General features: G+C 39.7%; 1 protein-coding gene across 2 annotated transcripts in view; it reads right to left on the bottom strand.

Annotated features, from left to right (window-relative positions):
* RNF115 (ring finger protein 115) overlaps positions 1–13,614 on the bottom strand; it is a 91,224-nt gene that overhangs the window by 20,188 nt on the left and 57,422 nt on the right. For both annotated transcript variants that reach the window (XM_037145402.2, XM_037145404.2), the window contains 2 exons: positions 10,144–10,201; positions 3,941–4,149 (listed from right to left, as the gene is read on the bottom strand). In XM_037145402.2, coding sequence (XP_037001297.1) covers positions 3,941–4,149; positions 10,144–10,201 — 267 coding nt within the window. The remainder of the gene's footprint in view (positions 1–3,940; positions 4,150–10,143; positions 10,202–13,614) is intronic.

Raw genomic sequence — 13,614 nt, 5'->3', positions numbered from 1 at the left:
TGAAAAGACATAGAGGACTTCCGCCAAAATGGAGGCATAGGTGGAAGCACTTTACCTTCTCACACAACCAAGTTTAAAAACAACAAAGTTTTAGCAACAAAAAACACAGCCAAACCACAGAAAACTGAACTACACGGAAGTCTGACAACAACGAACCCTTCAGCCAAACTGGTAAGAGGGGCAAAGCAAGCAGCAGCAGAGCAGGGTCAGGCAGGAAAGATCCACTGGCACTGGACCAACCGGGGCGCGTGCAACCCAGGTGCGCCAGCAGCCGTGGGCAGATCCCAGGTGTGGAGAAGCGAGCAGACCCACTGAGAAGAGTGGAAGGTGTTGGACACACTCTAGGGCGGACTGTGGACACACATTCTCGCACAGATAAACTGGTGATGGAGCTAGCGGTGGTGAGATGGACCGCGAAGGCCCCAGCAGCGGAAAGCGGCAGAGAGAACCGCCATTCTCCCTCTCTGACCCCACCCCCACAGACAGCGTTACAAACCAGCGACCTGGGAGGCTCCGCCCTGGTGAACAACTAAGGCTCCACTCCTCATATGTAACAAACACAAACAGATAAAAACATGGCTCAAGAACAACTTAGAGCCCCAGAGCCGATAAATCTAAGCAATGAAGAAATAGCCAAACGTTCAGATGCACAGTTCAAAACACTGGTGATCAGGATCCTCACAGAACTGGTTGATTTTAGTCACAAATTAGAGGAACATATGGAAGCTAAACTAATTGAAATGAAGGGAAATACACAGGAAACCAATAATAATGGAAAGGAAACTGGGACTCAAATCAAAGGACTGGACCAGGAGGAAAAAAAATGACGAAACAGAAAAGAATGAAGAAACAAGACTTCAAAAAAATTAGGAGAGGCTTAGGAACCTCCAGGACATCTTTAAACGTTCCAACATTCGAATTATAGGGGTACCAGAAGGGGAAGAGTCACGAGTGGAAACCTTATTTGAACAAATAATAGAAGAGAACTTCCCCAATCTGGCAAAGGCAATAGACTTCCAGAGAGTCCCAAAGAAGTTGGACCCAACACACCAAGGCACATCATAATTACATTAGCCAAGACTAAAATGAAGGAGAGAATCCTAGAAGCAGCAAGAGATAAGGGGACAGTTACCTACAAAGGAGTTCCCATCAGACTGTCAGCTGATTTCTCAAAAGAGACCTTCCAGGCAAGAAGAGGCTGGAAAGAGGTAGTCCAAGTCATGAAATCCAAAGACCTACATCCAAGATTGATCTATCCAGCAAAGCTTTCATTTAGAATGGAAGGGCAGATAAAGTGCTTCTCAGATAAGATCAAATTCAAAAAGTTCATCATCACCAAGCCCTTATTATATGAAATGTTAAAGGGACTTATCTAAGGAAAAGAAGATAAAAAAACACGTACAGTAAAATGACAGCAAACTCAGAATTATTAACAACAAACCAAAACCAAAAATGAACTAAGCAAACAACTAGAACAGGAACAGAAGCCTAGAAATGGAGATCACATGGAGGGTTAGCAACAGGGGAGTTGGAGGAGGAAAGTAGGGGAAAAGGTACAGAGAATAAGTAGCAAAGATGGTAGGTATAAAATAGACTGGTGGAGGGCAAGAATAGTATGGGAAATGTAGAAGCTAAATAACTTATGACACATGGAAATGAACAAAAGGGGGGGATGGGTGGGAGAGAGTGTGCAGGGTAGAGAGGAATGAAGGGAGGGAAATGGGACAACTGTAATAGCATAATCAATAAAATATATTTTTTTAAAAAAGAAACATATCTCTGACCCAGCTGGCTCAGTGAATTGAGCACCTGCCTGCGAAAGGAAGGGCCACCAGCCAGTTTGATTCCCCATCAGGGCACAGGCTTGGGTTTTGTGCTGGGTCCCTAGTAGGAGGCGTTCTGTGGGTAGCCACACACTGATGTTTCTCTCCCTCTCTTTCTCCCTCCCTTCCCCTCTAAAAATAAATAAATAAAATCTAAAAAAGGAAATGCATCAGAGAAACCTGGATAAAAGTGAAGGCACTGACCAAAGAACATTTATGCATGACCCACAGACATGGACAATGATATCGGGACTGACTGAAGGGGAGGAGAGGGTGAGTGGAGGTGGTGAAAGGGAGTAAAAGTGGGAACAACTGTCATAGCCTGAACAATAATTTTTTTAAAAAATTAGAAAAAAGAAATGCATCTTTGACACCAATGGAATTCTCCTCAGACTGCATTTCTCCGTGTTTTGTAAGAATTACATATACTAATTGTAATAAGTAAATATTTACATTTTATTCTCTCCCTACCCACGGTATTTTGTTTTCCAATTGCAGTCTGCATTCAACACTGTTTTGTATTAGTTTCAGGTGCACAACACAAAGGATAGACTTCTTTTTTTAAGTAAAGATTTTGTTTGTTTTTAGAGAGGGGAAAGGGAGGGAGAGAGGGAGGCATTGATGTGTGGTTTCCTTTCATGCACCTCCTACTGGGGACCTGGCCTTTTGTCCCAGGTTGGAATCAAACTGGTGACCCTTTGGTTCACAGACGGGTGCTCAATCCACTGAGCCACACCAGCCAGGGCAGGGTAGACATTCTTATAGGTTACAAACAGCCCTCCAATGTTTCCCATGCCTGCCTGGTACCAGGCAGAGCTGTTACAATATTACTGACTATGTTCCCTGGGCGTCCCTGTGACTGTTCTGTAACTGTGTTGAAAACTTTAAATCTGAGGACTTCTGTCTTCTGCCTCCACTTCTTATGTTATTGCTTTAATACTACCCACTCTCAGTCTCTTTATGCTCTTTCTGGGACACTAATTGGTTAGATGTAAGATTTGTGGGGGACTAGTGTTCTAAATCTTTTACTATTTCCCATAGTTTTTTATCTCTGTCTGTTTGCTCCGCTCTACCTTCCAGCTTTTCCATTTTTGTTCAATTTCAGCACTTTAAAAAGTCTCTTGCCTCATTTTTTCCCTCTGCCTATCATCCTGTTCCTGTTTTACGAATACATTGTTTCCCTATATCTCCTAGGATACAATTTAGAGTCTTGCTTGAAGTTCCACCCTGTTTCCTGTGATGTGTCAGATCACTCTAGCTTGTTTCTATTTTGAAACAAATATGTCTTACAATTTCAGAAGCATTGGGCATTTATGTAATTGGAAAACGGATCTGGAAAATGAAAGTGGGAAAATGCAGCAATGAATAAAACCATGTCCCCCTTACTGCCCCCCCCACCAAATCCGCAGTTGAGGGTATGTTTATTGATTTGAGAGAGAGGGAGAGAAAGGGAGAGGAACATCAAGGGGTTACCTCTCATATGCACCCTGATCGGGGATCAAACCTGCAAACTAGTTATGTGCCCTGACCCGGAATCGAAACTACAACCTTTTTGTGTATGGATTAATGCTCTAGCCAACTAAGCCACTCGGCCAAGGCCATATGGTAAATATTTTAAAAATTTGTTTATTATCTCTACTAAATGAGATCCATGAAATGAGGGGCTACCACTAACTGGTGTTTTGCTCTCCATTATATCCCCAGTATCTCGTACAAATATCCTACTATAAAAGGCTCAATAAACATTTGTTGCATGAATGATTCCAGCAGTCACAAGACTCTATGTTTATTCCTATTAAAATTCATATTAGTCCATTGCTCCAATCTGCTGAGGTCTTTTGGAATCTTAATGTCATGTAATATATTCGACCCCTTTTCAGTATATTCTGAAATTCTGATACACAAACCTGTATGATTCTGAGACATAAATAAAAATGTTAACTAGAGACCTGTATCATTAGTTTTATCACCCTGACTTTATCATCATTCACTAACTGGTACGAGTTGAGTACAGAGACATTCAATTTAGGTGTATCTTCATTCTACCTTATAAAAATTAGATTAAGCTAATATCTCTTTCATTGAAACTACTCTTGTAAAAACATCTTTGCACTCACCCTTCAATAGCTGGGGATCTATCAGGACGAGTACTTCCTTGCGATCTGTATCTCCGAGTCACTGGCAGCCGAGGAGGTCGACTTGGTCCCCAGAAGTCGGTGTGAGCTTGGGGTCTCTCAGTGGCTCTATTATCTTGGTCCAGTGGACTGCTACTTAGAAATGGTCTAAAATCTTGTATAATCATCGCATGGTCCAAATTACGCCAGAACTAGTAAAAACCAGAAATAAACCACATTACAGTTTTAAGAACAATAAAAGAGGAAAGAGGAAGAACAAGTCTTTCAGGTGTATGAAAAGGGGGGAAAACCTTACATATTGCAAAACTTAATTTCCTTCATAGAGAAACTACAGGCCAATGGCCAAACACCTTTTTTTTCTTTTTATCCTCATCTGAGAACTTTTTTTCATTGCTTTTAGAGAGAAAGGAAGGGAAGAAAAGAATCATAGACTCATTGACTTCATGTACGCACACCAACTGGTGATTGAACCCACAACCTGGGTATGTACCCTGACAAGAAATCAAACAAGCAACATTTGGTCTACAGGACCATGTTCCAACCAGCTGAGCCACACAGGCCAAGGCCTGAACCCCTCTGCAATAAAAACATGAGCCAAAGGTAATCATGGAATTCTATACTAAGCACAATCAATCATTTAAATCAACATTATAGCCCTTATTTTAATGACATCCACATTTCCACAATAAAATCGTAAGATTTAAATAAAACAGATGTATTTACACACTTTAAAAAAAAAAAAAGCATCATCACCACAAAGTGGAGACAGATTTCTAAAACATACTTGCTTCTCTTATTATAGCTAATGAAATTGAATCAGTAATCAAAATACTCCCAACAAACAAAAGCCCTGGACCAGATGGCTTTACAGGTGAACTTTACCAGACATTCCGAGACATTACCAGACAATGCCTCTCCTTCTCAGACTATTTCATAAAATTCAAGAAGAGGGAAGACTCCCAAACTAATTTTACAAGGCCAGCATTATCCTAATTCCAGATAAAGACACTATAAAGAAAGAAAATTATAGGCCAATATCACTGATGAACATGGATGCTAATATCCTCAACAAAGTATTGACAAATTGAATATGGCAGTGCATCAAAAAGGTCATATGCCATGATCAAGTGGGATTTATTCTGGGAATACAAGGACGGTACAACATCTGCAAAACAATAAATGTAATTCACCACATAAACAAAATGAAGGATAAACACCACCACGTGATTATATCAGTAGATGCAGAAAAAGCTTCTGATAAAATCCAGTACCCATTTATGATAAAAACTCTCAGCAAAGTGGGAATAGAAGGAACAAACCTAAACATAATAATAGCCATATATGACAAACACACTGCTAGCCAGTATAACAACAGGCAAAAACTATAGGTGGTCCCCTTAAGATTGGGAACAAGACATGGACATCTGCTTTCACTGCCCTTATTCAACATAGTACTGGAAGTGCTAGAAATGGCAATCAAATGAGATGAAACAAAATAAAAGGCACCCAAATTAGAAAGGAAGAAGTAAACTGTCTTTATTTGCAGGAGACATGACACTGTACACAGAGATTCCCAAAGATACCGCCAAGAAATTACTAAAACTGATCAATGAATTCAGCAAAGTAGCAGTATACAAAATTAATATTCAGAAATCAGTTGCATCTTTATATGCCAATAATGAGGTAACAAAGGAAAATTAAGAAAAACAATCCCATTCACAATTTCTTAAAAAAGAATAAAATACCTAGGGATAAATCTAACCAAGGATGTAAAAGACCTATACTCACAAAGTTAAGAGACACTGAAGAAAGAAATTGAAGATACAAATAAGTGGAAGCAAATGCCATGTTCATGCATAGAACAAATTAATGTCATTAAGATTAAAATGTCCACATTCCTCAAAGCAATCTATAGACTCAATGCAATTCCTATCAGGATTCCAATGACATGTTTCACAGAACTAGAATTTCCAAAATTTATATGGAAGCACAAAAGGCTTTGCATAGCAACAGCGATGTTAAGGAAGAACAAAGTTGGAGGAATCATGCTACCTAATATCCAACTGTACTTACTACAAGGCCATAGTAATCAAAATAGCCTGGTACTGGTATAAAAACAGATACATACATTAAGGGAAGAGAACAGAGGGCCCAGAAATAAACCCAAACCTTTATAGTAAATTAATTTTCAACAGAGAAAATAAGCACGTACAATGGGCTAAAGATACTTTATTCAATAAATTGTGTTGGTAAAATTGGACAGATATGTGCAGAAAAATGAAAACAGGCCACCTTCTTACACCCACATACAAGAATAAATTCAAAATGGATCAAAAACTTAAATGTTAGACCCAAAACCATAAAAATCCCAGAAGAAAATATAGGCAGCAAAATCTTAGACGTTACTTGTAGCAATTTTTTACTAGCTATATCTCTCTAGGCAAGGGAAAAAACAGAAAAATGGAGAAATGGGAATCAAACTTCATCAAACTACAAAATTTTTGCACAGCAAAGGGAATCATGAACAAAATAAAAGGACAAGCCACAGAACAGGAGAACATATCTACTGATATAGCTGATAAGGGGTTTATATCCAAAATGTATAAAGTACTTGTAGCAGGAGACCTGCTTAGACAAGCCCAGACAAGTCAGAAGGACACAGTCCCTTTGCTGAGCCACTAAGATAAGGAGGGGTGAACAACTAAGTAACTAAGAAGTAAGAACAAAAGAACATTGTATGACCCTATCAGCAGCCCCACTTTCTCAGCAGCCCTGCTTTCTTGCTTCTGTAAACCTGCTTCTGCCACAAAGGCTTAGTAAAATCGCTTCTGCATGCCATACTATAAAAACAAGCCCCGCCCAAGCTCAGGACCCAGAATTTGGAGACTGCCTCCTCTGGGTCCACATGCATAAATAAAGTTCTACTCCGTACACCCAAAAGCGGCTGAGTTGTTTTCTGTAACATACTTACAAAACTCAATACCAGGAAAAGAGACAACCCAATTAAAAAATGGGCAAAAGATCTAAACAGTTCTACAAAGAGGACATACAATGCCAAGACATATGAAAAAATGCTCAATGTCACAAATCATCAGATATGCAAATTAAAACCACAGTGAGACTTCCAGCCAAGATGGAGGCGTAAGTAGACACACTGTGCCTCCTTGCACAACCAAAAGAAGGACAACAACAAATTTTTAAAAACCCAGAATGAACAGAAAATCAAACTGTATGGAAGTCCAACAACCAAGGAGTTAAAGAAGAAACATTTATCGAGACCCACAGGAGGAGGAAGATGGGCAAGTTGGGTATAGAGGACCCACCGCAAAGCAGTAGCTGGCAGACAAGGCAAGGCAGAGGCTGGCAGAGCAGGTGGTCCCACATTTGTGTGAAGATAAACCAAGAGCAACAACTAGGAAGCAAAACAGACTGCATAATCCAGGGTTCCAGTACAGAGAAATAAAGCCTCAAAACCTCTGACTGTAAAAATCTGTGAGGGTTGAAGTGGCAGAAGATATTTCCAGCCTCACGGGAGTGTTTGTTGGAGAGACCCACAGGATCCTAGAATGTACACAAACCCACCCACCCAGGAATCAGCACCAGAAGGGTCCAATTTGCTTGTGGGTAGCAGAGGCAGTGACTGAAAACCAGCAGAGAGCTGAAGAAGTGGCATTGTTTCCTCTCAGACCCTTCTACCACATAGAGCATCACAAGGAGCCAACATGGGCTGCCCCACTCTGGTGAATACTTAAAGGCCCTGTCTCTTATTACATAACAGGTATGCCATTACCAAAAAAAAAAAAAAAAAGGCCCAAATGAAAGAACAGATCACAGCTACAGAAAAAGTACAACAAAGTGATGAAGAGATAGCCAACCTATGCAGAATTCAAAACACTGGTAATCAGGATGCTCAGAGAAATGGTTGAGTATGGTCACAAAATAAAGAAAAAAGTGAAGGCTATGAAAAGTGAAATAAAGAAAAATGTACAGGGAACCAACAGTGAAGGGAAGGACCCAGGACTCAAATCAATGTTTTAGACCAGACGGAAGAAATAAACAGTCAACCAGAACAGAATGAAGAAATAAGAATTTTTTTAAAATGAGGAGAGGCTTAGGAGCTTCCAGGGCAACTTTAAACATTCCTACATCCAAATCATAGGGGTGCCAGAAGGACAAGAGAAAGAGCAAGAAATTGAAAACTTATTTGAAAAAAATAATGGAGGAGAACTTCCCCAATCTGGCAAAGGAAACAGAAATCCAGAAAGGTCAGAGTCCCAAAGAAGTTGAACCCAAGGAGAAACACACCAAGGCACATCATAATTACATTAGCCAAGATTAAAATGAAGGAGAGAATCTTAGAAGCAGCAAGAGAAAAGAAGACAGTCACCTACAAAGGTGTTCCCATCAGACTATCAGCTGATTTCTCAAAAGAAACCTTGCAGGCTAGAAGGGGCTGGAAAGAAGTATTTGAAGTTCTGAAGGGCAAGAACCTACATCCAAGATTACTCTATTCAGCAAAGCTAGAGCAGATAAAGTGCTTCCCAGATAAGATCAAGTTCAAGAAATTCATCATTACCCAGCCCTTATTATATGAAATGTTAAAGGGATTTATCTAAGAAGATCAAAACTGTGAACAGTAAAATGACAACAAACTCACAACTATCAACAACCAAACCTAAAATAAAAACAATAAACTACGCAAACAACTTACAATTGGAACAGAAGCACAGAAATGGAGATCACATGGAGGGTTAGCCATGGGGGCAGGGGAAGGGGGAGGGGGAGAAAAGGTACAGGGAATAAGTAGCATAAATGGTAGGTACAAAATAGACAGCAGGTGGTTAAGAACAGTATAGGAAATGTAGAAGCTAAAGCACTTACATGTACATCCTACGGACCTAAACTAAAGGTGTATGTGGAGGAATATGGGTGGGAAGGGTTGTGCAGGGCGGAGAGGAATAAAGGGGGGAAAATGGGACAACTATAGGAACATAACCAATGAAATATATATTTAAAAAATATAAACGAAACCACAATGAGATACCATCTCACACCTGTCAGCATGGCTATCAACAATAAATCCACAAACACAAGTGCTGATGAGGATGTGGAGAAAATGGAACCCTTCTGCATTGTTAGTGGGAATGCAGACTGGGGCAGCCACTGTGGAAAGCGGTATGGAGATTCCTCAAAAATTTAAAAATGGATCTGTCTTTTGATTCAGCAATTTCACTTCTGGCAAATATATCCAAAGAAATCCAAAACGCTAATTCGAAAGAACACAAGCAGCCCTATGTTTATTGCAGAATCAATTATAATCACCAAGATATGGAAGCAGCCCATGTGTCCATCAATAGATGAGTAGATAAAACAACTATGGGACATTTAAACAGTGGAATTCTATTTGGACATAAAAGAGAAAATTTTACCCGTTGCAACAGTATAGATGGACCTGGAGGATATTATGCTAAGTGAATTAAGCCTGAGAAAGACAAATACCATATGATTTCACTCATATGTAGAATCTAACAAAGAAACTGAATTAACTGATTTAGATTCAATTGTTGATAGGTATGTATTTATTGACATTTTACTGTTCATAGTTTTGATCTTTTTCTTAAATAACTCCCTTTAACATTACATATAATCATGGTTTGATAGTGATAAACTTCTTTATAGTTTTTTCTTGTATGAGAAGCTCTTTGTCTGCCCTTTGACTCTAAAAGATAGCTTTGCTGGGTAGAGCAATTTTGGCTGTAGGTTCCTACTTTTCATGACTTTGAATATTTCCTGCCAATCCCCTTGGAACCCGAAAAGCTTCTTTTGAGAAATCAGCTGACAGTCTTACGGTAACTTCCTGTAGGGAACTAAGAATTCACTCTGGCCTGCTCTTTTGTTTCAAAAGCACACACTTTTTATTTTCAGACAGTTACACGCAATACAGCAGAAACAATTGAAAGCTCAACCAGATTTAAAACAGCTAAGAGGCTATTATTGCAATCTAGGGTTTACCAAAAGTTAATATGCCAAAGCCCCAGCTGCTGAAAACACAAACCATTTTAAGGGCTACTCTTGCCCAAATTTCCCCTATCCATTCTGAAGTTCTGCTGCATGATGAAGTAATATAGTATGTCACAACTTTAACATCCAACCTGAAACATTTCTACAACCAAAAGAAAACTTACCTCTGCAAAATGTGTTGATGTGGTATTGTCCACCCGGCTGCCACCACCACCTAAAAAACTAAAGAGAAAAAGGAATGAGTGATTCTATTCCCAGCAACAAACTTCTCTCCCAGAAGCTAAATAGAGAATGGAACAATGAGAACAAACTCCAACAAAGAAAAAGAACTCATCCCAACATGACATTTACAAAGAAAATTATGACTAACTGGCATGTGGGTTAATCTACAAAAAACTGTAACTAGAAAATCAAGGAAAGATCAGGTGATAAATTGAGGAGAGGAGCCATCACACTGAACTAGGACCCACAGAGCCAGCAATGCAATTCAAATTTGACTTAGCAAAAGAGGAAAAACATTTATTCTCAAAGAGGCTAAGTAAGACAAGATTCTCAAAATAATGTTTCATTAAAAAACCATTCAGCCACCAAATACACACATTTGAGACAATAACAGTTAATATTACTTGGGAATGACTAAATGTAGCAATGTTAAGAGGTCTAGTACTATATTTAGCACATTATAAAAGAGGCTCGATATTTTTTCCTTCTCCTGATAGTTTTTCCTGTTCTTTGATTCATCTCATCTACCTATCCTTAAGGTTCATCTCAAATGCAACCTCCTCCATTAAGTCTTTTCTGAACTCACCAACCATATGAGATTCCCCCATACTCCTCTACATTCTGACTTCGATTCAAATTCTATGTTGCATTATAAATATTTAGAATTTGTCCCATTCATTTCCGCCCGCCCCTTTCCCTTCTTTTATAAATATAAATTCAGAGGGTAAAGATTGTACTTTATTAATAGTTATAGTTTTTATTATGTGTCAGACATTATACAGAACACTCATCACTTTTGAAAACCCTTCAATTCCATATTCTATATTGAGAACTTGAAAATAAAAGTTGTTAATAGCCCTGGCTGGTGTAGCTCAGTGGATGGAGCACGGGCCTGCAAACCAAAAGATCGCGGTTCGATTCCCAGTCAGGGCACATGCTTGGGTTGCAGGCCAGTTCCCAGCAGGGGCCAGTTCCCAGCAGGGATCACATGAGAAGCAACCATACAGTGATATTTCTTTCCCTCTCTCCTTCCCTTCCCCTCTAAAGATAAATAAATAAAATCTAAAATAAAAAAAATAAAAAAAAAAGAAAAGAAAAGTTGTTAAATTAGTACCATATGTGTAAACACGTGAGAAACTACACAGCTAACTACCTCAATGCAGCAGGGAGGTATGGTAGAGCACTTGAGTGCACAGTCCATGGAGCTTTCCTACTCTGCCATCTACCAGCTGAGTGCCTTTCAGACACCAATTTCACAGTGCTTCAGTGTCCTTATGTATAAAGTGAGAATAATAATAGCACTTACAATAGACTAGTGGTTTCATTTTAATTTTTTAATTCAATGTTTTACTTATTTATATTTAGAAACAAAACCCATTTTTGTGTTCCAGGGTATTATTTTGCATATGGATGATCATTACTGTTTTCTAGAGTTACACTTTTAACACATAAATGTAAATAAAAGAATTAAAAACATTTATATAAAGAATTAGTACTACCCATGTATAATGCTCATACTTATTTTCCCTCAAAAATGTGGGCAAAAAGTACACACCATACAAGCAAGCAAAACAAGACGGGTGCTGCCAGCTAGGAGCAAGAGAAAGGTGTGTCAATTTCATCCAGGAGGTTGGGAAAGGTGCTGCAGAATCGGTCTTGCTTGGCATAGAAAAGGGAGCTCCCTCCAAATGGAGGGTTTAACACTATGCATACAGTTAGGGTAGTGAGAAGGATGTTCTGAGAATTTCTTAGGCAGGAACTGCTCCCCACTCCTGAAATGAGCTTGGTGTCAAAGAGGAAAAAAACATAGCATGTTTCCATCTCAAGAACATTTTGTTTGTCCTTATGACAGAAAACTTGCCAAATTGGAAAAATATGGTTTATGATCAGTGCCTACACTGGCAGGGAGGTTGATGAGAAGCACTTACCTAGTTAATTCCAGGCTGTGGAAAAACTTGTTAAGAAAATTAAGGGCATAAACAAATTTTAATGAATTATACAGGTTAAGGTAGTGTGTCCGAGTTTAGTAAATCATTTTTTAGCCCTTCACTCTCCTTAAAATAAACAAACTAAGTAAGTTGCAGTCAAGTTCACACCCCACAGTCAAATGTTATCAATGCTAGGCACAAACCTTGATAAAATCCATGACTTCTTTTTATCCTCCTCATGACCAGAACACTAATCTTTTAACAAACAAGGGACGTGAATCACTGTGTCTCCAAAATGACAGAAATTACTAAAAATAAAATCAATGAAGGGCAGAGAAAAGGACTCACTTAACTTTAGCTTGTATACATATTCATTTATATGTAATTCAGTATATAATTTACAAACAGAATAATCAGTTTTAAATTAATGTAGTTTATTAACAGTTAAAAGTGATAACACCAGCTGAAGATGAGGGGGGAGTGAAATACTGAGCTTCCTTTGATGGGTAACTACAAAATGTGCTTTTGAAGTTCAAGAAGAAAGTCTTAGGGAAACATTTTTTTAAATCCTCACCTGAGGTTATTATGTTTATTGATTTTTAGAAAGGAAGAGGTGGTAGAAAGAGAAAAAAACTGTTATAGACGGCTCTGCCTAGTTTTAGGAATTGTATCTCAACCCCTTGTGGCTAAGGGCCAGAGGGAGAACCTCTGGAATGCCAGACGCAGAAGACAAAGCCTGTCTCTGGTAACAAATGCTGCCTCAGTTCCTCTCCCTGCCCCCAAAGCTTGGTCAGAAGTCAGTGACGGGTAGGACCCCTCACAGTGGGGGGCAACCTAAGCCAGACTCAATCACTTGGGAGGCCTTCATGGAAGGACTCGGGGGACTGCAACAAATAGCAATGGACTCTTGCCCCCCCGCCCCAAAGCCCAAGTCCCCATGCTCTCTGGGAGAAGTGCTTCCTGGCTCTAATCCCCTTAAGCCTGAATGAATACCTGTTGGGGAGAGGTGCAGCTCCTTGCCTTGCTAGAGTGTGTCCTGGGGAAAAATCTGGCATCACAAGGACTTGCTGATAAACCTGTGAAATCTGCTCTCCTAAAGAGTGCTTTCATTCATATAAGGGTCCAAGAGGAAATGAGTATGTCTCCCAAAGTTTCTGCAACTCTCTTCCTGACAGACACTGACTCAGACTTCGAAGCCCTCAGATATCTTTGAAGTGTTATCTACTGTGGGCGTTCAGGGCCTTTTTCTCCTCAGAGAAACTGGCCGCTGCTGGCCTTTGTCTCCTCTGAGAAACTGGCCACAGCCCACTCCTCCCCTAACAGATCCAGCATGATGTCTCAGTCATTATTCATTCACTTGTGTCCGTGGCAAGGGGGGGAGGGGAGGGGGAGACAGACCAACAGACTCACAGGGAAGTCGCCCTCACAAAAAACATCAATGGATTGCACCCCACAGGGATCAACCTGTAACTCAAGCTATGTGCC

Source organism: Artibeus jamaicensis, unplaced genomic scaffold (assembly GCF_021234435.1).
Source record: "Artibeus jamaicensis isolate MK-2021 breed Jamaican fruit bat unplaced genomic scaffold, CSHL_Jam_final contig_445, whole genome shotgun sequence".
NCBI lineage: Eukaryota > Metazoa > Chordata > Mammalia > Chiroptera > Phyllostomidae > Artibeus > Artibeus jamaicensis.
The sequence above is the reverse complement of the archived record's forward strand: the minus strand, read 5'-3'. Positions and strand labels throughout refer to the sequence as shown.